The sequence below is a fragment of the Uranotaenia lowii genome, chromosome 3 (assembly GCF_029784155.1).
Source record: "Uranotaenia lowii strain MFRU-FL chromosome 3, ASM2978415v1, whole genome shotgun sequence".
NCBI classification, from domain to species: domain Eukaryota; kingdom Metazoa; phylum Arthropoda; class Insecta; order Diptera; family Culicidae; genus Uranotaenia; species Uranotaenia lowii.
The window spans coordinates 268,509,667-268,536,519 of record NC_073693.1 but is presented as its reverse complement, the minus strand read 5'-3'; the positions used below and the strand labels follow the sequence as shown (position 1 = coordinate 268,536,519).

The window sequence follows — 26,853 nt, the reverse complement described above, 5'->3', positions numbered from 1 at the left end:
ACGCTAGTTTTAAAAGCGCATTGAGCGCATTATTAAAACTGGTACCAAAGCTCTAATAAAAACAGGAAAATATGTGTTTTATTGAATCTTTAGCAATACTTTTGCAATTTTTTTACAACACTCTTAAGATAGTGTTTTAATCAAGTTTTAGCAAAACTTTCAGGGCTCTTTTAAAACACACGATAAATGAAGCATTTCCTATGTTACAATAAAACCGTTTTAAAAATTGAATGCCATCGAAAAGTCTTCATAAAACAATATTAAAACTCAAAAAAGCCAATTGGCTTGATCTGTGTTACTTGGGGATGGATTTGTTCCGACCAATATTGGCCGATGAGGAAGAAGGTGAGTACGGAAACAAACTAATCATAGATGGATTATTAGTTGGATAGAAAGAATGTGATTAGTGTATTTTTCTACAGGTTGCTGCTGCTGGCGATCACTCCAATGCAACACCCAAATATGGACAAGAAGGGAAACTTTTATCAGCGTCGGTAACTGCCAATATGAAGCATCCGTTATTCAAACAGAGGTACCCACGGGTAAAAAAGTATCGGTAGGATCATATCACTCTCTACTCTAGCAGGAGGAGCCGACAGTCAGGCCATTATTATCGTCGCCAAAAAGAGAGCTACAACAGTTTCCAGATAGATGATGGAGAAGAACTACATTCCTACGGCGAAAATTGCTAGAATGCTAGAAGTGCTAGAATTGAATGTTACCGTAGAAGTTCCGAAGATCTATAATGAAAATTTCCGATAGTTCAAACACTGAGTTCAAGTAAGTAAAAAATTTACCATTACATTATTCAAATATCGACATTGATTTTGAAAAAGGTATATACACAAAATTGACCTTATGCAAACAAATTTGATTATATAGGCTATTTTAATTTTTTGGAGCTTCTTCAACTTTTTTCTACAAAATAATTGTTTAAAACAATTGAAATAACAATTTAGTATCAGTAAAACAGTATCATAAATAAGCAATGGATTTAAATTTCATATTATCCTAATTGCTCAATCCTTATCGCAACAATTTTGCGGGCAGAGGCAGATGAACGAGTTAGAGATTTAATTGTGCAAATCCGAACTTTTGTTAACAATTCACGTAGACTACCTCAGATATCAATTTGCTTTTCAAAAGTATTCTGCCAACTCTCACTATCCATTTAAGTAAGATATATTTAAGATTTTATAATTGAATTTGAAAATTGTACAAAATAATTATATGTAATTTGATTTCGAATGATAATTCAAAACAAAAAACTTCACCTAAGTAATAGATTTTAGATTTTGACGCACAAGGTTTTCAGATTCCGAATTCACAATTCAGATTCGTTATACAAGTTCATATTTCTAACGTCCATTATCCAAGTGGTGCGATGATTCTATATTCATAATACCTACATAAGATACTGTAAGGTGTGGATTTATCGCAGTGCATCTTGCACGTTAGCATCAACCTTCGATTGACCGTCAGTGCTGCAATATATGTTCATCTCTCATTGCGCATCGGCCTCCTCTCGCTCGCACGCAGTATCCGTGCCCTCGCGTCAAGTGCCCAACGGCCTTCAGTGTTTCGGCGAGCGTCTCGTTAGGCAGATAGGCAACAATGAGGCAGAGTTTAATAACGACGATAGTGCCGATAGTTATCAGAGGTTTTGACTGATAAGCGCAAATTTTACATTGGCGATCCTGCCAGATTTTTAATAGTGAAGTGTACTGTTAAAAGTTTTTCTAGTGATTAAATGAGAAAACTTACCGATCACTTCGAAAAGGAGCCAAAACCAAAATGGCAGTTGTTTATGTTATCAGGTATCTATTTTTTTTTATTGTCCCGGCAGAAATGCCAGTTCCCAGGCGGAAACGCCAGCGTCCCAGGCAGAAATGCCAGCTCCGAGGCAGAAATGCCAGCTCTAAGGCAGAAATGCCAGTTCCCAGGCGGAAACGCCAGCGTCCCAGGCAGAAATGCCAGCTCTGAGGCAGAAATGCCAGTTCCCAGGCGGAAACGCCAGCTTCGAGGCAGAAATGCCAGCTCTAAGGCAGAAATGCCAGCTCCCAGGCGGAAACGCCAGCGTCCCGGCAGAAATGCCAGCTCTGAGGCAGAAATGCCAGTTCCCAGGCGGAAACGCCAGCGTCCCGGCAGAAATGCCAGCTCCCAGGCGGAAACGCCAGCGTCCCAGGCAGAAATGCCAGCTCTGAGGCAGAAATGCCAGTTCCCAGGCGGAAACGCCAGCGTCCCGGCAGAAATGCCAGCTCCGAGGCAGAAATGCCAGCTCTAAGGCGGAAACGCCAGCGTCCCTGCAGAAATGCCACCTCTGAGGCGGAAATGCCAGGTCCCAGGCGGAAACGCCAGCGTCCCGGCAGGAATTCCAGGTTTCAGGCAGAAACCCCAGCATCCCGGCTCAAATATCAGCTCCCAGGCGGAAACGCCAGCATCCGTGGCAAAAAAGCTCTGATACGAAAACTCCAACGTCTGCTAGAAATACCAGTGTCTACCAGCTCAGGTGGATCACGCTAGTTCCGAGACGGCCAGCCGGCCAGGCCAGGTAATGATTTTAAAAATATGAAATTTGTATTTGGCTATGATCGACAGCGAATGGTCGTTTTCACTTGAAAAGTGGTTCTGATTATCAGACGTTACCGCGAAGTATTAGCTATAAAAGTGATTTCATATAAGATTTCCTCTTGGCAAGCAAATTTAAAACTTTAAATAGGTTGGAGATCTAACAGTACAGCTTATAAACCAATGCTTTTGTAGTGAACAGATATTTCCAAGAATAATGTTCAAGCCTAGATTTACGTTAACAATACCACGTGCTTATAGTTATAGCACAGGTTATAGTTAGCTCTCGGTAGCGCATTTTGAGTTTTCAAAAAATTGTGACACGACCCGTTATCCAAATCCAGTGTGGTTGGTGTAGGTGTTTTCGTATTGAAGTAATTCTCCCCTCGAAAAATTAAACAATGGAGATTAAATTGGACAAGAGTTGGCGTTCCATTTCTTCCCGGCCCTAGAGATATTGTTACAAACCGAAACTTTTGAAATTTTGCAGTATATAAATAACTACGTCAGCTAATTGTAATCAGGCAAGTACGCCAGCTTGTTCCAACCAGGCGAGTATGCCAGCGAAAGTTGAATATTTACTGAATTGTTTATAGAGTACTGTAGTTTAATTTCGATGGTAGCTTGATATGCTAGCTAGTTTTGGGTAAGGCAAGTTTTATTGTTGAATAAATTTTAATTTAGGCGAGTATGACAACTATGGTTCTAACTTAAGTCGAGCAAGTTAGTCAGTCGATACAACCTTTAAGTCTGGCTTTGCGAAAGGACAAATACACCAGCTGCGAGAGGAATGATTGTTTGCGATGATTGCCTACAAGGTTTCGAACAACAGGGCCAACAACTCGAGCAAACAAAGTTAGCTAGTTGGATTAAGGTAGACCTTTAAATGTGTACAATATTCAAGCCTCATAGCATATTCCGTCTGAATACTTTGGATGATAATTTAAAAAATAAAAAAAATTGTACAAAACGTCTAGATAACAGCAAAAATAAAGTTTTCCTTGAAGTTAATTAGCGGTAGAATCTTTGAGCATGTTTATTGATTCGAACTAATTGCTGAAAAATAAAATCAGAACTTCCCAATTGCATATTTTAACCAAGCTGATCTTAAGTTTTGCCACGCTATAAGAAATTTCGAACTCGACAGGGTCATAACGGGTACAAATGTGTGCTCATTAGAGCAACTTACGCCGGGGCGATTCAGTGGCGAATGGAGTTTTTATGGGCTCAGCACTTCAATTTTCCCAGATCCTTCGATAAAGATTGCAATAAGCCCAGTTTGTACAACAATGTGTTTAAGGATTAAAATTGGTAGCATCCATGCGTAAAAATTGTACTTCTCGCACGGTATTCGTCGAACGATTGAAAGCTGGCTTTCTGTATGCTTTTGATGGCAGCACATGGTTTTACTCGCTGTTCTCACAAACAAATGTACAAAGCGTTCGTCCATCATGGTGTTTTGGAAGGGATACTGGCGATAATGTCTGACCACTTCTCGTGCGTAACCCATTTCCGGACCCAATAAGCGGTCAAGTCATCCAGTCTATAACTGGAGCAGTGTGATCACTGAATTCGTTCCACAGGTGTCATGTTTTTCCCTTGTATGAGTTTTCTTCAACAAAAGTCAATGTTTGGCCTCATTTGTAATTCCTATAGTTACCAAGTGCTGAATTGGAGAAATAATGCATTAATACGTAACCGAATAAGCTAAGGAAGGGCTTGTAGTAATTCTTGATAAGTTGTTTAAGAGTAATGTTTGAACTCGAACAGTTTGGGATCCCAGAAACAGCATAACGCCACTTTAAGCCACGTTTGGCATGCACAGGTATAAATTCGTATTGATGTACTGGAAGCGATTTATCGTAAAACCTTGAGAAATGAATTTGGTTTGAGAAGTGTACTTCTTTATAAAGAAGTTGGAGCTAAAATGTGTGTTTTAAGTTTTGTTGGTGCTATTGTGAATTCGACGCTCGAGGACACTTGACTTATATGACGATCGACTTTATATTGTGAAGCCGGGTCTCACAACCACATATTCCCTGGGTTGGATTGATTTTTCGTGAAAGGGAAATATCCGCTATATGGACCCATGCAGTCATTGAGATGCTGAAACGATTGCTTTTGGGCTACAGCCTAAATCAATGAAATTTGATGGCGGACACTTGTGACATCGCTTATCGTCAGGTGAAGCGTGCTAGCGGATTGTACTTTGTCTGGTTCAAATGAGTTGCTGGAGGGACAGTTTCAATGGCCCGATTTGCGCAGGAATATTAAAGATTGTGGATCGTAGACCAAGAAATGATGAATGGAGTTCCTAAGTTTCTAGCCACTGGAGCGGAATACCATCTGGGGCGCAGATTGCAGAGATTTGAGTGCATAGTCTGGCATCTTGATTATGCTGTCTTGGGGCAGCAAAAGCGAGCGAACGGAAGGACACTTCTGAGCATCTAGCAAGGAACCTTACAGCAAACACCAAATTAATACCAAATTCGGGTTCGATATCGTATGCAAGTTTCCGTTGATTAAACACATGAAGCTGCGGGAAACGGTACAATCCACAGGAACTCTTGTACCCGATTTCGGTCTGAAGAAACAAGTTTTGCACCGCTGATAGAGGCACAGTTTTTGCTTTGCCCAGCTGCCGTGAATGTGAACGTGATTTGAACGATCTCCTGTTTATTTTGATGTTGACGTTTGTTCACGGTAAACCCAAAGTATGCGAATTTGATATAAATACACCCAGTAAAAAAACACAGGAAAAATATTTCACTCTCAAAAATGATAATTACTAACCAGTTGGTATTAAATATTTTACTAAAAATTAGAATTGAATGTTTTAGTTTTATTTCAACCATTGCATTTTTATTGTAAATAACCGTTTGAAGAGAAGAGGGTCGTAAAGGATGGACTAAGCTGGCATAGATGCATGTATAGCTATTTAATCTTCTCTATGCTATAGGCGATGGGCGCGCTCGCATTCCCGATATACGATTTCTCGTGTGTTAAACAGAGAAAGAAATAGCCTTCACTCCAATTTCACTCCGATTAGCTGTCATTCTTATGGAAATCTATGTAAGAGTAAAGAGCAGGCTTTATTCTTTTTAGCAGGCCCAATCCCAATTTATAAGTTGATACACTATAACTGACGACAATTCAATGAGCATCCCAGCTTTACGAATTAGGAAGCTATTGCTGATTGCCATTTTTAAGATTAATTATGCCTAATGAGTCATTCGTACTCCCTTGCACACGATTTAACTTGACATAGTTTCTTTTTTTTCTGTTTTTAATAGAGTAGAGGGAGAATGTAAGGTGTGGATTTATCGCAGTGCATCTTGCACGTTAGCATCAACCTTCGATTGACCGTCAGTGCTGCAATATATGTTCATCTCTCATTGCGCATCGGCCTCCTCTCGCTCGCACGCAGTATCCGTGCCCTCGCGTCAAGTGCCCAACGGCCTTCAGTGTTTCGGCGAGCGTCTCGTTAGGCAGATAGGCAACAATGAGGCAGAGTTTAATAACGACGATAGTGCCGATAGTTATCAGAGGTTTTGACTGATAAGCGCAAATTTTACAGATACATTTACAACCGAGATTATATTTATTATATAATGCGTTTGGAATTCTCCTCCAAATAACCAAAAATTGTTCCAACGATTTTTAGGAGCTTCATGTTCATTGTATGACCATGTTCATATAATATGAGAATTGCGCCTTTATGTATAAAACGAATAATTAGATCATCTTGATTTGTGTTACCTTAACAAATTCCGTTCAAAATTTATTTTAAGATAGGTACATACAGTAAGGCATGAAATTAACTGTACCCGGGCGCACTCACACAGGTCACCAAACTTTGCACTTCCATAAATTTCTACCGAAATGATATTTTTCTTCGATCTTTTTTATTATACTTAGATCAACTATTTCACTTCCAGTTATCAAGATTTTACAAAAAGTCCATTTTTTGTAGAAGTGCTGTTTCTTAAGTCGAAAACATTAAAACAAACGTCAAATGATTCGACTCAAATCTCGCCAGATAAAAGCCAGATCTTATTATTTCTGAGGAAACAAACGGACCAAGCAAGTGTATTTTCATCTACATTCATTCGTAGTATAAACAAAGGCGCAAATTTTCATATAATATGAACTTCGCCATGTATTTTGAATATAATCACCACTTGTGATTGCATAAATGAAGGTGCTTTTTATCACCCGAAGTTTAACATGGTATGGTGGTTATGTGCATAGTGAAAATCGCCTTCACGTATGTTTTGAATATTGAAGGCGATATTCATGTTATGTATTGCAAAATTCATAACATCCCGATCCGGAAATATATCCGAGCATATTTTTAAGGCAATTTTATAGCAAAAATTTGCTATCACGCCTTGAAAAATAACTTGACTTGACTTGGATTTATTTTAAATGAAAATTACTATTTCGTTCCAGATAATTCAACAATACAGTAAAACCTATCATGAATGTTTCCAGCACTTTGAAATGCTGACGTGCAGGTGTCAAAATCGCCTTTATCTATGCAACCATATGTGCGGCCAGTTGGAGTGAACCATTGGAATCAGTTCTTTAGCTATCATGCCTGTTTTGTGAAATCAGGTATAATTTTTTTCGAAAAATTGTGTTACAATGACAAAATTTGGCGCTCATTTTTATACGAACAGCACAGTTCAACCAAATTTTGGTTTCACAGGAAGCACCATTTTGATACCTTGTTTAACCATCCTATTTGAAAGCACAACGATGTCAAATTTTGACCGTAAATTATACCCTAAAGAGGCATCATTATGCTCTCAAAACTCGTTTGAAAATGTTGCTAAACAAGGCATCATTGAGGTTTCAGTGAAACCTACACTTGGGATTATTGAGGTATCCAATTCTCCATGAAAAGTGAGACCCAAATTTTGGCATTGTACCACCTTTATTCGGGCAAAATGATACCAAATTTTACTTTCAAGGCATGATAGCAAAATTAAGTATTTATTTGCCATAAAAGTCTGCTCGGGAAGTAGTTTTTGAGATAGCGTCTGTGTAAAGTGTATTGACCAAAATTTGACACGCGTGAAAATGAGTGAAAACCAGTTTTTGAGGAAAAATCTTATTGAACTTAATAAAGCACGTGTTTTCGGCTTACTTTTTAAGCAAAGTTAATCTTGAGTCAACCAAACTGATGTCTGCAAAATACATGTATCGTTTTGGATTTTACTCAGCCTTGCTACAAGATGTTTTCAAAAAAATGTTCTGTCTGATAAGTAATTTAAAAAATAGTTTTGAAAAGATAACACATATTTGGAAAAAATAACTTACCTTTATTTTCGAGGGATCACTTGTCATAATGCCGTCTTGTATTATTTCTGTTGACAGAACCTGTTCCAAAAACATTTCCACTTTCTCATCATCGTGTTCCTTATGTTGACCAGTAGTTTCTATGAGCAAGTAGAACGGAAACTCGCCCAACGGAGCCTCTGCCTCGAGATGCTTTATGCAGCAATCCAAAGCCGAATGATCCATCAACTCACAAGACGTTAGAATCCCTCCCAATAGCTTTTTTGCTTCGAGGAATGTCTTAAGCACGTGTTCATAATTTTTAAGTCCCAAAAATAGCACATTTTGGGTAACAGTAGCTGGTGGGCAGCAAATGGCGACCTTTGTGACCACACCCAGAGTTCCTTCTGCTCCGATAAACAAGTTTTTCAAATGGTAACCGGTATTGTCTTTCCTAGAAGTGCTCATCAAATCCAAAACGGTTCCATCGGCCAGAACAACCTCTAAACCCAGAATCGAACCGTGGAGATTTCCGTAACGCATCAATCGAATGCCACCGGCGTTAGTGGACACATTTCCTCCAATCTGGCAGGAATCTTTCGATCCCAAGTCGAGGGGCAACATCAAACCTTCTTCGGACAAATTTTGTTCCAATTTTCCTAGGATACAACCGGCCTCGCATAGCATAGTCCCCGAATATCTATCGATACTTTCGACTCGATTCATCAGCTCTAGAGATAGTACAATTTCGTCGAAAACTGGAACAGATCCTCCACACACGCCGGTATTGCCTCCGAAAATCGAAATCGCTAATCTGCGTCCATTGCAGTATTTTAAAATCGAACTTACTTCCTGGGCTGATCGTGGTTTCAGAACCAGAGACGACATGCCTCGAACGTACCGGAAGTAGTCACGATTATAGCCAGCTGCTTCCGTTTCACCTCGAAGAACTTGATTATTGGTGGGAAGAGTTCGCTCGAAAAAGTTGATGTCCTGTCCGGTTATTGTAGCATAAGATTTACGCCTCAGGTTGTAGCGGTCCTGCGGAAATGTACAGATAATTTTTATTGAAAGTTTTCAAGTCTGGTTTCAATATTTGGTTGTTTTGTGCAATTTTTCCGATGAAAAAAATAAGGATTCGTTTCACCGTTTGAGATTTTTAATAGTTGTTTGGAGAATCCAGTTCTAAATTCTTTTATCAAACCTTATCTATGCAAGTCACACATTATGCATTCTAAAGCTAGTTTCTTCAGCTTAAGAATATATTCTAAAGCTAGTTTCTCCAGCTTTAGAATGCCTGATAGACAATTAATCAGGTTTATTTCAAATAAGAGATTATCTTAAAAAATTCTGAAATTCCTAAATTTATTAATACTTCTCTCTTTTGAGAAACCGGAACTATTAAATTTTAGCTAAATACTCATAACTGGAGTGCAATTTCAAACTTGAATGCTTAGTTCCTAATTTTTAAGTGTTGAATCTTAAGCTTTTATTTCAAAGTTTAGCATGAGAAATTAATTGTTCAGATCGTTTGTTCACGTATTATTTACCTTCGACAATGGAATATCGTGCAGCTTTTTTCTCAAAATTTGTGATGCGACTGTTCGCACCATTAACAGTCTGTGTGTTGGGTTCATTGAGCCTGTAATAAACATGAACATTGATTGTAATGATACCTAGTATACAAATGCCTTTTTGAGGACACTAAAATGAGCAATAAAAATGAAAATTGTTAATGAAAGCTATACACAAACGCAAATCGAGGGATTCCAGGGGGGTCCAGAGGGGTCATTTAATGATTTTGACTTTGATTATGGTGGTTTAAATCATGATAATTAGTTATTCGTTTGGAAGTGGAGGACATTGTTAATTTGAATAAATTTCGTGATTGGCTTCAAAAACTGACCTGTGCAAAATTATATCTCAATCGGACTTGGTTCGGGACTTGAATTTTCAATTTAAGACCCTCAACAATTACCTTATGGAGAAGAAAGGATATTGGACAATCGAAGGTTTCATCTGGATTCCAAATGACTTTAACCTTTAATTTCATGATTTTTATTTTTCCTTAAAAATCATTTTTAACAGTTGGAAATGATGAGAACATCAAGAAAAAAAATTAAAATAAAATACGATTTTTCACATTTTCCATACATTAATTGTTGCAAATTTGTTATTTTATGAAACGAAGAGTTAATAGATCTTATGTTATGTGTTAGGCAAGGTCTGATTAAAGGGAGGTGGGGGGGGGGGACATGCCCCGGCCCCCCGAGGAAATTAAAAATTTAACATTACTTTAAACCTACTGTGTTAAGTTCTAGAAATCTTAACTTTTTTTTAAAAAATCTCTCAAAATATGGGCATTTAAAAAATTTCAACACACAATCCTCAGCAAAATCTAAGCAGAGTCCAGTGATTATTTAAAAAAAACGGCTTTTACGGTAGAGTAACTTTTCTGAACCTTCGACTAATTTTGAATAAATTTCATTAATTGTCAGTTTTTGTGATAAGATTTGCAGTACCAAATAGGTTGAAAATAAGTACAATTTTTTTTAAATATGTCATTTCTGAATTAATTCATGTTTACCTAAAATAACTAGAAGACTTTAAAGTTAACATTCTAAAATTATCAATATCCGAGTAAATGTCGTGTATTATACGAGTTAAAAAATAATTTTTAAGAAAGTGAAGAAGAATATTGAAATTATTTGAAATTTTGAGTTTTCTCGAACTCGAGCTGGAAATAAAATGAAACAACCCGAGCCATCTAGAATTAGTTTTTCGAATATTTGTTCAATTCGCGTTGGTTTGAACATACTGTAATTTGTTTCTCAATTATTAATTTTGAATTTTGAATTTTACTCTTGAACTCTTATATTTGTATCCCCATAGAATATTAATTTATTCCTTTTTTTTATTCTTTTAATTTAGGATTCCTATTTTTAAATCTTTATGTTACCACCCAATTATCATTAAAGGAAAATTTATTCCTGCTTTTGATGAAGCATCAAGCGATCAATGCAATGGTGGAATGATAAATGTGTTAATCTCTAATTTTTTACTGAAACGGAGAAATTAAGGTGGTGATTAAATTTTTGAGCAAATTGAGAATTGAATTTTACATTTACATTTTACAGTTGTAATCAAAGCTTTTGTTTTCGATTAGGTGGTTTTAACAATTATTGGTTGAAGATACCAGAAATTACCTTTTAAGCAGACATAATGGCTAATTGAAGGCAGGCCCGTGCGAAGGACCCGCCCAAGGGAGGGGGGGGGGGGGGGTGCTTTCGAATTTCAAATTTAGCTAAACATAATAGCAATACCAAAAATAATGCAATAAAAATAGGAAAGAAATGTCTAACACCGTTTTTCACTCATGATTACCACACAAACTAAAAATAAATTGGACTGATAGTAAAAAACAAAATTTATAAAATAATTTTTCAAAATTATGTTCTTTATTATGAACTAGAAATTTGTTTCAAAAGAATTTCTAAGACAATTTAAAATAAACGTTTCCAAAACACAGAGCTTAAAAGAAATCTTGATTCTTAAATAAATATCCAATCAGGTAAAAAATTAACCATGATTAGTTTTTAGGAAAATGATAATAATTGTTAGTTTTTATTCATCCTAATTGAAATTTAGTTCTTTATTTTCAACTAAAAGGTGATTGAAAAATTCTGCTGTAGTATTTTCAATTTTGACAAAAAAATATTATATCGCGATTAAAAATGTGAAATTTCGATAACTGCAAAATCCAATTTGAGCTTTGGAGAATTTATTCAATGATTGATGGTTTAAATTAATTTGATAAAAAGAAGAATAGATATATTTAATATTATTTGAAAAGTGCCAGTGAAAAAAGTCAGAGAAAAAACCTATCCATAGAAAAATAAATGGCTTGAATAGTTCATTTTTGAAGTTCAAAATAATAACTTCATGTTCAATTATACTTACAAGAAAATGTTAGGAAATGCGTAATTTCATGAATGATCAATGAAAATAGATAAAAATTGAAAGATAAGAAATTCCAAGTTACAACGAACGTAAGTACAAAGCAAATACAAAGTTAGTTAACATTTCGCTTTAAAATTAAGTTCAAAGTTGCGACCCATTTCAAATCATGTTTCAAACTTTTGAAGATTATTTTAAAAATCATGATTGATTCAAAAAAGACGATTTTATTTTTAAAAAATTGATGAATAGCTTTTAAATTTTCAATCACAAGTTTTAAAGTTTAAAATTACAAGCTTAGAGTATTTTTTCACTTTCGATTGAAATGTTGGGTCCTAGAAAGAACAGAAGGTTGAAACTTTGATTTTCTTATTAAATTGAATTAAGACTTAAGGGCTTATGTGTCAAGTACACAAAAATTCAGAATAAAATATAACAAATTTGTTAAAATTATTTCTAAATTTAAAAATTTCGACTAAAAAATTCGGCAAGCAAATAAAAGAATTGGAAAAAATACTGTACCTTGAATTTCCGTTAATTTATATGAACATTCAAACAAAATATGAAAATAAAAAGATAATCTTTTTAAAACATTTCAGGAGATCACATTTCACCATGAGAATTTACATAACTTAATTGATGTCTCAAGGCAACATCATTTTGATGTTTTCTTTAAATGATTGATTTAGTAAATTTTAGCGTTATGAAATCGAATCTTTTATCAAATTTGGTCGAACACTTTGAGTTTTGGTGATAAGGAGATTCGAAATGTATCAGTTTTAAGTAAAATCAAATATTGATAACTGATTAACCAAAAACCTACATATACGAAAAAATCTGATTCTGATTCTGTTTACTTCATACAATTAAGGGATATTATTATGATGAAAAAAATGCATGATCTTAAAAATGTAAAATTCAACAATTGAAAAAATGGAAAGATATCATTACAAGTACTTTTGACATAACTGTAGAAAGTGTAAAAAAAAAATTGATTTCATTCAACACATTTTTTGAAACCTGCAAAAAGGTTACATGTTTTCGTAAAAATATCTAAAATTCAGTTTAGTTTAAAACTTCTTAAAAATTTGATAAATGAAAAAAAGTAAAAAAAAAAACATAAAACTTCTATCACTTCGAAGATCTCAAAAAAACTTGAATTCTTGAGGAAAGTTGATAATTCATTAAACACTTTTATTTTTGAATGATATGTTTTTAATTTGAGTTTTTTTATAAACAATATAGAAATTACTCAAATACTTTTTAATTATTTTCAAAAGTCATTTTAATACATAAAGCTGATCGAAATATTGCATATTAAGATTCAAGGTACCCAAATTAGTCGAAATTACCTTTTTAATTCATTGTTCCTCCGAAAAATGTAGATTTTGTGGCCTTGTGTAAATTATGTGTTGTGATGAGCATTTAAAAAAAAACAAAAAAACACCTAAAAAATTTAGTCGAAATTGGTTTCTTGAAGAATATTTCATATCAGCATAATATTTGTAAATTAAAATAACGATTTTTTTAAATATAAAAATGGTTCGTTTCAAACTCTGTTCATATTTAGTTACACTTCTTAATAAAAACCAATTCTGAAGACGAGGTAGGGTTTTTGTATATCAAGTTTTGAGTTCCTATAAAAAAGAATAATTGAATTGCAATTCAGAACAAAAGTTAGCTTCAATTCGTAAACGTCGGATAGTATCGTAGATCGAAATGTCTCAAGTTAAGGGTGATTTAAGACTAAATTTCTGCCTTGCTTGTTAACACTTTTTTTTCAAATACATTTTAACATCAAGTAATTTTTGTTACTTTGGTGAAAATTTTACTTGTTAAAAATCTTAATGGGGGGGGGGGGGGGTTAAACTCCAAACCCCCCCCCCACCCCGTTCGCAAGGCCTTGATTGAAGGTAATATAGGGAATTCATTTCCAGTTTCTTATTTATATCCTTATATTATATCATTAATTTTACGGGTTTGCATACATATGAAGATAGAAGAAATTGATATTTGTTCCAGCCTAATTTAATACAATTAAAAAGTCATTGTGTCCAAGATCGCTAATATATGTTTTACCTACAGCTTTTCATGATTCATAAAACCGCAATGGGACATTCAGGTTGATTCTTTTCAAAGTGGCACTAGGGTGGATGAGTCTAATTTCGTTATATTTTGTCAGAGAATTTCAGATTTGGTATAAATAGGCAAAATTTTTTATTCTTAGAAATTCCATTTACGAAAAATATCATGTTTTCTAATGATTTTCGATGTTCCTAATTTGGCACTAATTGTTCTGAATGTTAACGTATGGGTGTTTCTAATTATGGACATATGAGGAAAAATGTATCCGCGTACCCAATTTCAACCTATTTGTTCCTGATTTGGCTAATGGGTCTGGTTTTTAATACATTTATGAGAAAAATCCTTAAAATCCCTTTTAATAACTTTTTAACGTTTTTGAAGCATGAATAGAGAAATAAGGACCATTAAAATCCTACACAATATTCGTGTATGCTAGTTTTGAAGAAAATAGTGGATGTTGAGCTTTTTAAAATTTAAATTTTACCTTTTCCTTTTATTATATTTCAATAAGTTGAAAATTCAATGTAATGGATACAAATAAATACCGTCAAATGACCATGCAACAGCAGGGTATGATGCAACATTTGTGTACCACAATACTTATCAAATTTTTATTTTAATAAAATTTAATAGAGTTACCATTTAATAATAACAAAATGATGATGCCATAGATCATCGTTGAGAAAGTTTTGCTTCTCATAGAAAATTTAAAAAAATCGGCTATAGATGTACATTTTTTTCATTTTTCAATGCCGTGAAAAACTTTACTCAGTATGACGGATTGGCTTAATGATATCACCTAAAAAATTATATTGCTTTTATTATTCTGTACCAACCTGTTAATGATATTTTTTTTGAATAAATACTTTTAAAATTCGGTTACCAGTCTGGGCTAAAATGTATGTATGTATGTATGTAGTTGAACCCACCAGTGGCTGATAGGTCTTTCGACCCGAGGCGGTACGGGAAGTCTCGATCGCACATTCAAATATTGTTCATGCTTAACTCATTAACAATAATTGCAGCACTACCAAGGGGTCCGTTACCACTGGTTTGGGACAGGTTTGGCTCATCTCACTCCCTTCCAACTGTTCGAACAAATAAAGATTTCTAAAAAGGTTCTAATGGATCCTTATCAGAATTCCAAATTTGCCGAGATACTCCGGCTGGCTTCAACCCACAATCCATTGTATATCAGTTTTCCGATCGTTCAATGCCCTGTCCAACCCTCCACAAATCCCCTTGAATAGAGTTAAGCTATTTTGAATATATGAATATATAAAAATTTAATACTATGAACTATTTGCTCTTCTTTGTTGTTTAAAAACAATAATTCACATTAACGCAGCTTTTCTTCATCAGTTATCCATTTAATAAGCTCAAACTATAAATACTTAATCTATATATATAAAAAGCAATTTCTGTATGTTTGTTTGTTTGTTTGTTTGTTTGTTTGTTTGTTTGTTTGTTTGTCCTCTATAGACTCAGCCGTCTTAAGGGTTAGAGAGCTGAAATTTGGCATGCATGCTCATTAGGACCAGGAAAGATGAAAAATGTTTTTAGATTATCGGATGACCCCTTCTGAAGGGGGTCGTCCATAGAAGACAAATATTGTTTTCGCGATATTGAAGTTAATTTTCATCGAATCGTGTTGAAAATTTGCACATGAGTGTTTTGAAAGACGAGCAATCGATTTTAGGTGTCAAATTTTGTGTAAGGGGTCAGCCAAAAGGGTCGTCCATATCAACTGTTCGCTGTTTTTGCGATATTGACGTTATTATACATCGTATTCAGATGAAAATTGGTACACAATAGTTTTAAGTGACGTGCAATCGATTTGAGGTATCAAATTCAGTGTAAGGGGCTGGCAGAAGGGGTCGTCCATATTAAATTTTCAGTATCTTAGTGATATTGACGTTTTTATACATCGGATGGGGGTGAAAATTTGCACATAGGAGTTATTAGGGACAAACAACTGATTTCACTTATCCAAACTAAAATCAGGGGTCGGCCAAAGGGGTCTTCCATATCAACTATTTACTGTTGATGCGATATTGTCGTTATTATACATCGGATTTAGACGAAAACTGGTACACGAGAGTTTTGAGAGATGAGCAATGGATTTCAGGTAATAAATTCAGTGTAAGGGGCCGCAGAGGGGGTCGTCCATATAAACCTTTCAATATTTTTGCAATATCGTCGTTATTTTACATCGGATTGGGATGAAAATTTGCACACGGTAGTTTTCAGGGACGGGCAATCGATTTCAGATGTCAAATGTTTTGCCAGGGGTCGACAAAAGCGGTCGTCCATATAAATTTTAAACTGATTTTAGCAATATTGACGTTATTATACAATGGATTGATTTGAAAATTTGCGCACGGGAGTTTTGAGGGAAGGGCAATCGATTTCAGTCATCAAAGATTGTATAAGAGCCCCCGAAAGGGGTTTAGCTTTTTAGCAATAATTGCGTTGTTACGCAATGATTTAGTCGAAATTTATACACGTGGTTTCTTGGCACCATCAAAAGATTCTTGATTTCCAATTTAGTAGCAGACAACAGACAAAGTGATCGTCCAATATTTTTGCAATTATTATTTAACAATGAATTCAGAAGTGCATCTGGAAAATGCTTGGCAACTGGCTTTCACACAAACTGTTCATGACATATTCCAAGTTGAAAACGAAACGGAGTTCGTATGGGATCAGCTAGTACTTATTTATAAAAATTGCATAGAGGTTGTCGAGAAAATGTTCCATTCAAACAGAATAAAAACCATAAAAAATAGTTATGTACATAATTTTAACAATCAAAGCAATCGAAGTCTGTTGGGATGACACCAGCTTCTAGAAACAGACTTTACGATATTTATCAGGGACAACGTTGATTATACGATGTTGGCATAATCAATGTGTTAAACATAATTTAAAAAATACAACAGCCAAAGCCGCGTTCACATAGTCGAGTAAAATGTTCATGGATTAGCAAAAAATCGGAAAGCTCTCACCAAGCTCTCGTGCGTTTGTCGTCCTTGCACCCGATGTTTTTCGCATTATTGTAGACATTTCAATCGGATTATCTTCTTTTGAACACTACAAATCACATGAACGTTTTTTAATTTCACCACACACATTAGTTCTTCTGGACAAAACAAGGATGTTTTTCTTTTCTTTCAAATTCCAATTTCCGTCTATGTTGTCCTCAGGTTAGCGACGCGAAAATAGAAACGGCATTACACGAGCCAGTGTTGAAAAAAAAACGTGCATTTCGTCCTCAGAATAACACAAATGTACTGCAACAATTGATTTCTTTAGCCGTCGAAGCCATGAACGTTTATATTTCCGATCGGGGAATGATTAATTTCGTAGAACAATTCACAGCACTGATCGAATTAGTAAAACTTCATTATTCCGAGGATTTACGAAACAAAACGCGACCGCGGAAAAATATGCGACCGTATTCGAGCACGGCCAACTTGGTTCTCAGTTACCAGTTACCAGTTACCAGTGCATCTAAAAGCAAATCAAAGATTCACCTTTAAATCTCTTTTCCATATGTAGAAATATGGTTGTATTGCATCACGCGTTTGTAAATTTCAAAGATCATAAATCTTCATGATTTCAACTAGTAAAATTTTTGTAGAAGTTTTTACCCCTAAATGTATGCAGGACCCTTATGCCTTCTAGCTTAGCTTAGCTTAGCTTGATAGCTTGATTGACTACTCACATCCACCTGAATCAGTGAACCCGAAATGCTCTGTTACTATTTAAAAAAAAGATTTTCATAGAAATGGTTTTTCGTCATTTAATAGTTTATTAGTGATATGATTGTTCATCTTTTATTGTTTTAAAATAAATGCATTTCGAAAACCATGATCGCAGGCGTGGCTCAGTAGAACGAATTCCACATCGCCAATGGTTGCTACTCCGTGATTGACCGAGGCCACCAATTTTGTTCAAAGGTCAAATAATGGTGTCTGGGACTGACAGCACATTCACAATGCCCAAAACTGATGCTCTCTCTTTAATCATCAATAACGGCGCCGGCCACGTCCTAGTAGTCAAAAGATAGTTTGGAAAAGAGAGAAAGGGATAAAAGAAATAATTAGTGCTTTAGGACCGAGGTCACCTCTGCATCCTAGCAAACAATTTTTTGGGAGTGTGGGTTAAAGGATATGATCATGAAACACTTTTGACCAGTGCGATCTAGTAAACCATGTAAATCTGCTTTAACTGAAACCCTAATTTATTGCCTAATTGTTTGTATTTTCAACACTGTTTTACATAGGTGTTTTATTAATCAAAATATTCAAAAAAAATATTTATTTTTTGAGAATTTCCTAAAAATATCTCATATTTCTCATCAATTAAAAGGGCCATTATAAAAGAAATGTCTAATCGTTAAAATTATTTAAAAGCCTTAATTTTTCGATTACTAGTCCACATTATTTGACTTTTTCTTTCTTGATTGTAGGTGAGCTAACTAATTTATGTATCGAAAATTAATGAATTCGTGGGGACATGTCATGGAGATCTTTTCATTTTTTCAATAAGCTCATCTTAAAAATCATTTACAGTTGAAGAAATTATTTCGACTTGTTTAAACCACTTCCGTCAGTTTTTTAAATCATATCCATATCCACCATCATATCATATCCAAATTGAAATCATCATATCCAAATTATACTTAAAAAATGAACAATATAATAAACTTTAATTTATCTATATCTATATATATAAAAAGCAATTTCTGTATGTTTGTTTGTTTGTTTGTTTGTTTGTTTGTTTGTTTGTCCTCTATAGACTCAGCCGTCTTAAGAGCTAGAGAGCTGAAATTTGGCATGTATGTTCATTAGGACCAGGAATGATGAAAAATGTTTTCGGATTTTCGGATGACCCCTTCTGAAGGGGGTCGTCCATACAAGACTAATATTGTTTTCGCGATATTGACGTTATTTTTCGTCGGATTATGACAAAAATTTGCACATAGAGGTTTTGAGACATGGGGAATTGTTTCCAGGTATTGAATTTTGTGTCAGGGGTCAGCAAAAGGGGTCGTCCATATTGACTGTTTATCGTTTTTACGATATTGGCGTTATTATACATCAGATTGAGATGAAACTTTGCATATAGTAGTTTTGAATGACGACCAATCAATTCGAGATGCTAAATGCGGAGTCAGGGGTCGTCCAAAGGGGTCGTCCATATTAACTTTCAATATCTTAGCGATAGTGACGTTTTCATACATCGGATTGGGATGAAAATTTACACATAGGAGTTATTATGGACAAACAATAGATTTCACTTATCCAAAATAAAATGAGGGGTCGGCCAAAGGGGTCGTCCATATTAACAATTCACTGTTAAAGCGATATTGTAGTTATTATACAACAGATTCAGATGAAAATTGGCACACGAGAGTTTTGAGGAACGGGTAATCGATTTCAGGTATGAAATTCTGTGTAAGGGGCCGGCAAAGAGGGTCGTCCATATTAACCTTTCCATATTTTTGCAATATCGTCGTTATTTTACATACTATTCGGATGAAAATTTGCACACGGTAGTTTTAAGGGACGGGCAATCGATTTCAGTTGTCAAATGTTTTGTCAGGGGTCGACGAAAGGAGTCGTCCACAGTAATTAAATTTCCAATGTTTTTAGCAATATTGACGTTATTGTGCAATTGATTGCTTACGAAATTTGCACACGGGAGTTTTGAGGGAAGGGTAATCGATTTCAGATATCAAAAATTGTATAAGAGGTCACCAAAAGGGGTTTACTTTTTTGGCAATAATTGCGTTGTTATGCAACGATCGAGTCGAAATTTATTCACGGGGGTTTTCGCCACGGTCAATTGATTCATGATTTCAAATTAAGTAGCAGACGTCAGAAAAGTGATCGTCTAATATTTTTGCGATTATTACTTAACAATGCATTCGGAAATACGTCTGGAAAATGCTTGGCAATTGACTTTCATACAAACTGTTCATAACATATTCCAAGTTTGAAGCGAAACGGAGTTCGTATGGGATCAGCTAGTAAACTATATAATGAACTTTTATTCTGCATTTCACTCATTAACTAATTTAACGAAATCGGCAATTCCTAAGTTCGTTCAGATTTAAGAGGGATGCGTAGATTACTTTTGTTATTCAACCTGAACAATAAAATTTTGTTAGCAAATATATGATGGTTAAATGGTTAAATTTTGCATTTAAATGTGAAGATATTGATTCCAAATATTTAAATGTGATTGTTTTTCGATTTTTAGATTTAATCAGCTCTGAGAACTCAATTTTTTTGTGAAAAAAACCTATTTTAGAAGGTTTCGATAAAATAATAAAACAATTATTTTTCGTTTTTGTGGTGTAACATTGATTTTTGATTTACTTGAAAAAAATCGTATGCAAAAAGCAAAATATTTTTAAAAAAATAAATCTTAAAAATGGTTAACCCTTCTATCAACTATGATCTACTTAAAACAAAAATAGGAATTAACGATAATAATATACTAGAACGAATTTGCTAAGTTGGATCTCATTGGTAATTTTTTAAAAAGAGGCAAAGTAAGAGAAACAATTAGGATAAAAAAACAACACATTTGAAAGTGCTCTCCAATCTGTTTTACGAAATGGACCTTTAACAGACAACAGAAAATGTACAAAATCTCGCAAAATAGATCCGCCTGTGGCCCAGGCACATTGAAAGAAAAAAAACGCTTGACCAAAATTGTTGATCCTAATCAGTCAAAAGTCTTGTGCCCATGCACCTCCACTAAGGCTCGCCAGCATTCAAGTAATGAAAATAAATAAACGATACTTAACTTCGATTTGTCGTTGAACCATTCGGTAATAACATCCCTATAAAGGAAATATATGCTCCATTCCAAATATCCAGCTATCTTTCTTCATCCGGCTGAATGTACTGCTCTGTTGTTATGGTTGCCTTTTTTCGCTTTTCATGAATTCGTATTTTCAGATCATTTCCAGTTGAATGTCTTCGCGCCATATTTCAAACATTTTGCCTGTTCCTGTGGATCCCGGTCCATCATAAATAATCACCGAAGTCGTCAACTTAATAATTTTTCAATTTAATATTTTCACCATTTTGACATGCGAAAAAAAAACGCTTCCTTTCCACTTTACCAAAGCCTGCTCTTCCTTAAGGAAACTCATTTGACTCCGTATGCAGGACCCTTATGCCTTTTCTTTAAAAACATTTTTGACATCAAAATTTTAAAATTTAATTCGAACGAAACCAGAAATATATGCAATTGATGCTTTACAAATCACAAGTACATTAGTACATCACAAATATATCAAAATTATAAATTTTCAAACGTTTTCATTTAATTTTTCATCAAAGCAAAGTTTAATGCAACTTACTCCTTTTTCTTAGTAGCAGTAGTACAAGCTACTAAGTTAGTACGAGCAGTATGATTATTTGTGGATAATAAATTTTTCAAAAGCCGTTGAAGTCGAAAAGTGTTGCATGGTGCCCCAGTTGACGGTATACAACGTATTTTATTAAGATTTTTTTTTTAATTTTTTCTTTCGAATCTGTTCTTGAGAAGCTCTCTGAATCTTGATGGTTTCCTTTTCTGTCGCGTAGGGTGCATTCTATACAACCTGACCAAAATATATTTTCGACATGTTTAGCTTTGGAATATTGAAATATACTAAAGTAAAGGAAATATATCATGTTTTAAGTAAAAACAATTTACTTCAACAGTTCGTAGAAAATTGAGTTTTTTATCAACTTTACGTCAATTATATTCATTTCACTTTGATATAGTACGGAATACTTTGACTATGTCCATCATTAGGAACACATTGAAAATTGTGTTCCTAATTGTGGACATAACCTTTTTTTTAGTTTTTACATGAAAAAAACATGCTTCCAACATACTAATTACTAAAATCATGATAAAAAACAATCACACGAAAAATTTCAAAAAAATTGGTTGACAAACTCGGCTTTAATCTTTCATTTCTAAAGAACTGCTAAAAATGCTAATAATTCCATTCAATTTGGACATATTTTGAAACAATCCGAATTATTCTAAAAATCCTGTGAGTTAGAAAATATTTTTTTAAAAGTTCACATGATCCTTTACATTATCTTTTTTTAAATGGTTGTGATGAGTGGAAAACAGTATCACAAACAGTCAATATCAAACGGTATGTTAACATTAGGCACACATGCGAAATTAGGAACACTCACCCTAGTATTTTAATTTGTTTTGATTTTATTTGCAAAAACATTATGACTAGTTATACAAATTAAACTTTTGTATTTAAGAGATGGTAGGAATAATTTTGGAAAGGCTTTTCGTCGGTGAGGGGGATTTAAGATAGCTGCCTCCTCCATAAAACAGTGCCATTTTGTTAGTAAATGTAAAAAATGTTAAAATAGTAGGGGAGAATGAGGAGACTTGACCTTTTTTTTTATTTAAATCCTATCGTTTTGGAGGAATGAAGTTAATTGCCGTTATTCCTAGTTTCTATAATCTAAACATCAGAAAGATACTTGACCGAATAGACGAAATAGAACACTTTTCCTTTTCCACCCTTACCTTTGACTGAAATCAGACCAAACAGAAAGACAATAGGTCTTTTAAGTCATAGTATCAACATCAATCTTATAAGCACATTTTACCAGGCAATTACTAAATTAATATAAGTTATTCGATGAATATAGGTATCTATCGTGCTAAACAACGAACGAAATCCATTTAAAAGAAAAATAAATCTCTTTGAACTCTTGGGAACAATTAAACCCATGAATGTTTGAAAACTTTTTCTAAAAAAAAGTTAAGAGTTTAACAATATATCGCGGTGGTAAAACATTTTGTATAAATTGGTGGCTCGGATAAGCATAAAAAACAATGAACGATAATTTACAACAATTATATCTGTGAAGAGAGAAACAGATAAAGATAAAGTTTCAACCCAGTAATCCCAGAAACCGAGAATTTTTTTTTAATAATCTTCAAAACCGTTTTTTCGATTCATCTTTTTACATACGAGGCAATCTTATCGGGAGCGACAGTACAACCGTATAACCATTAACCAGTATAACTCTCGGTATTTTTAGTGTAGAAATGCTTAGTCCATCGAATTCCAACAATAATATATTCTATTTAGGAAGTCCAAACAACTGGAGCTTGTAGCCTTTCATTTTTCACAAAGAATGGAGATCACAATTTTGGCGTTTAAGACATAAACTTGAATTTTTCTCATAAATATCTGGAACTTTTTTTTCAGTGTATGATAAAATATACCTATACGTAATCAATTCGATTTATGCCAAATTATGTTCGTTCGTTCGCACTGCAAGTTTTCTGCTTATGGGGCGAACCACGCTTGGCCTACTAATATGTGATGGTTAATGCAACTCTATCTGTATCTACCACTTCACTTCATAGTAGTTGGCCCGTGCTGAACAAAAATTTGATATGTCTTGATAATGCTCCTGAAATAAATTCTACCCGTTCATTGCATCCTCTTTCATTTCTTCTTTCTGTCCATATATAAAATTTCACAATCCTCAGATGTCCTTACTCAAAAGGACATCACTTTTCACCGATAAATTAAGTAACAAATTAGAAGTTCGGAATAAGCATAGATCTTAACATAAAACAAAACTTTTTCATATAAACTTAAATTTATTAAAATCAAATTTGTGGAAGCACTTTATACGGGTTAAGAATCCCATTCGGGTCCATCATTTGTTTCATTTGTGCCATCACAGCCAGTGCCTCCGGTCGTTTAGAGTATTTCAGGTATTTCGTTTTCAGGAATCCTATTCCGTGTTCGGCACTAACACTACCCCGAACATTCGAGGTGTACTCATACACAAATGGTTCCAACAGTTTGTAGAGTTCGGGCGAAAATTTAGGACACGTTACATTCAAATGCAAATTGGAATCTCCCACGTGACCGTAGCCGGTGACTTTGGTGGCCAACGAACCGACCCGTTTCCGTGTTGCCAGCACGATGTCGTAAAAGTTATCCAGTGGCAGAGAAATGTCGTACTTGTGGCAATAACCGTCCTTCAGCAAGCTATCCGGAATAGATTCCCGCAAGCGCCAGATGCTCTGAAAAAAAAATGATAAATAAAAAATTTATCTATGTTTTTTCTGAAATATATGTTTGCGGATTCATACTTACTCTCATTTTAGTGGTCTCGTTTGTGACAGTTCCGTCGAGGACTAATCCCTTTTCCATGGTGTTTTCCAAAAATGTCGTCAGCTTCTCCTCGTCATGACTCATGTTGCTGCCGGAAGTTTCGATCAGCATGTAGAACGGGTATTTGTCGATCGGGCATCTGTAATTTAAAAATTTGCATGGAATTTATTTTTCCTTTTTCGCAATGAAAAGTAATAAGAATGTTTTGACGTCTGACCTTAATTGAAGCTTTTAAAATTTTAAGACTGTTCATTTCAAATCTAAAAATATAAATTGCCTCCTATGTTTTATCAAAAGTACTCAGTTTAAAGACTAGATATTTTACTTCAGGACAAGGGTCAAAGGTTTATAATGTTTACAATTTTTTTTTATTTGTACATGTACAGTACCGTCCATAATTCTGTAAACTTTGGAGTGCACGCACCCAGGTCTTCAACTTTGCATATCTATAACGTTTTACTCTGCTGTTATTTTTCTTCATACTTACAATAGAGTTAGATTTATTGTCCTACTATAATTTAAACAGAAAGATGTTTCTCAAATATTTGTGACTTGAAGTACAGTGGTTTTGCGAAAATTGAACTTTTTGGACCTCTTTCATCCAAACTGTGATATCTCACATACATAAGACCCAACGCATTTTTTCCAAAATTTCACTGACAGTTTCTTGAAAATATTTACCAAATATGTATCAAGTTTTCGAAACATTCCATGAGATGGATAAAGAATTACGCGAGGTAAAAGTTTTTAGCTTTGAACTGGAAACTAAAATTTGTAAAGAATTTTTCAAGAACACATTTTTATTGCTTGCTTGAAGAAATTTTTTATTTAAATTATCAAATTCGTCTTAATGAACACCTACTTGAAAATCATCATGGGTTGAACTGAATCTCTTGAGTGAAAGGGATTCTGAGATATTGTATTCTGAAGAAGCATAAAAACTGATTTTTCATATAATATTAATTTCTTGATAAATCGATTGCTTGTTTATGTTGATTTTATTATAATTTTAATAAAGACTAACATTTCACCTGAAGACTGCAACTCGATTGGACTAAATGCGTTCAAAGATTGTATTTTGGTCGCAAATTGTCGTTTAACACGCAATGAGTACATTTTACTCAATGCGTTTTATATGACAATTTGCGACCAAAATACAATCTTTGAACTGCAATTGTTTATTTGTTTGAAGTCCAATCGAGTTGCAGTCTTCAGGTGAAATGTTAGTATTTACTAAAATTTCAATAAAATCAATATAAATAAGCAATCGATCGGTAAAAATAGAAAAAAAAATTGGATGAAATATCGGTTTCTATGCTTCTTCAGAATACAATGTCTTTCACTCTAGAGATTCAGTTCAACCCTTTCCCGTTATCAGATTTAGCTCAACTTTTGACTATGGCCTTCTGATGATTATCCTTAATCATCTAAGTCTTTTTTGCAAGTGTTTTGATTTTTAAGTAGGTTTTTATTAAGACGAATTTGATAAATTAAATAGAAAATATTCTGAATAGTGATTTTTAATATGGATGGAATCGTTAAAAGCTCTTCACACGACGATACAAACAACATATTTTGTTCAGCAAAGTCTAAGTGCACAAAAATCCGCATCTTTTCATGGCCGTGGTTTAAAAAAAAACTTACGCTAGGTATACATTATAGTCAGTTGAATAAAAAATCTTGGACCAAAAATATTTGTCCAGAAAATAGCTTGCTGATTTTAAATTTTGATAAAAAATTTGGTTCATTTGGTATTTTTTCGTGTAGACTTTAACCTAAATAAAAAATAAAAAAAATATATTTATAAAATTTGTAAAAATTTAAGTACCCACATTTTTTTAAATTCAAATCTTTAAAAAATTGATTGTTTTCAAAAATAGTGTTTGCAGAACCTCCAGGGCCGGATTAAGCCATAGGGGGGCCCGGGGCAATTTTACTCGGGGGGCCCTATGATTAGATTATTTTCAAATGGTATCCCAGAGAAAACAAAACATTTTAAAAGTGTTAAAGATTGGAGATAAGTTCTTCAAATAGCGTAGAAAATAGTTTTTGGTATCTGTAAATGAAAATTGCTAATTAAGCATTGCGGAAGAGTTTCGAAATTTCTCAAAAATCAAAGCTCTGGTTTCAGCTGCAAAATGCAAAATTTAATTCTCATTTTTCAATACCCTTATCACCAACTAAAATTTACTAATTTAGAAAACTGACCGCATAGATATTTCAAATGATTTTCATTTCATCATTGATCGTCTGGTTTGTGCATCATCGAGAAATATCTAGATGAAGATTTGAAACGTACAATACAAAATCAAGGAAAAAAAATTAAATTCATATTCCATAGAGATACAGATATAAGAGTTTAAGAACTCAAAATTTGAAATCAGTTTATTTTCAGAACCAATAATGTGTCTCAAATCTTAATCAAGTTTTGAGAAATTAAATTTGAATGAAATTGAATAAAATAAGAAATTCAAAGTTACAATCAGAACCAAAGCAAAAATTGCACCAAATATGAATTTCAATTGTATATCTTTGGAGCAAAAATAAAAATATTTTTATGAGGTGTTTATGAATATTATTCTCATCAGATAAAAAAAAAATTGTTATCAAACTGTTATTCTAAATGTTCCAAAGGGGTATAGGTGCAAAAATGATCGATTGACAAAAAAATTCAGAATAGAAATTAAATGTTCTAAACACAGAATCAGTTATCATTGAAAAAAGTCAGACGAGGAATCCAAATGAGTTTAGCACCTTAAACAAAGATCCTG

The 26,853-nt window shown here is 34.1% G+C and overlaps 1 protein-coding gene across 4 annotated transcripts in view; it reads right to left on the bottom strand.

Annotated features, from left to right (window-relative positions):
- The window catches only part of LOC129754221 (D-2-hydroxyglutarate dehydrogenase, mitochondrial-like), a 117,244-nt gene that overhangs the window by 14,158 nt on the left and 76,233 nt on the right, over positions 1–26,853 (bottom strand). For 3 of the 4 annotated variants that reach the window (XM_055750134.1, XM_055750137.1, XM_055750136.1), the window contains exons 4-5: positions 24,065–24,221; positions 23,569–23,991 (exon numbers count right to left, since the gene is read on the bottom strand). In XM_055750134.1, the coding sequence (XP_055606109.1) occupies positions 23,569–23,991; positions 24,065–24,221 (580 nt within the window). Of the gene's footprint in view, positions 1–7,893; positions 8,893–9,401; positions 9,494–23,568; positions 23,992–24,064; positions 24,222–26,853 lie in introns of those variants that run through there. The other variant, XM_055750138.1, reaches the window with a different exon arrangement.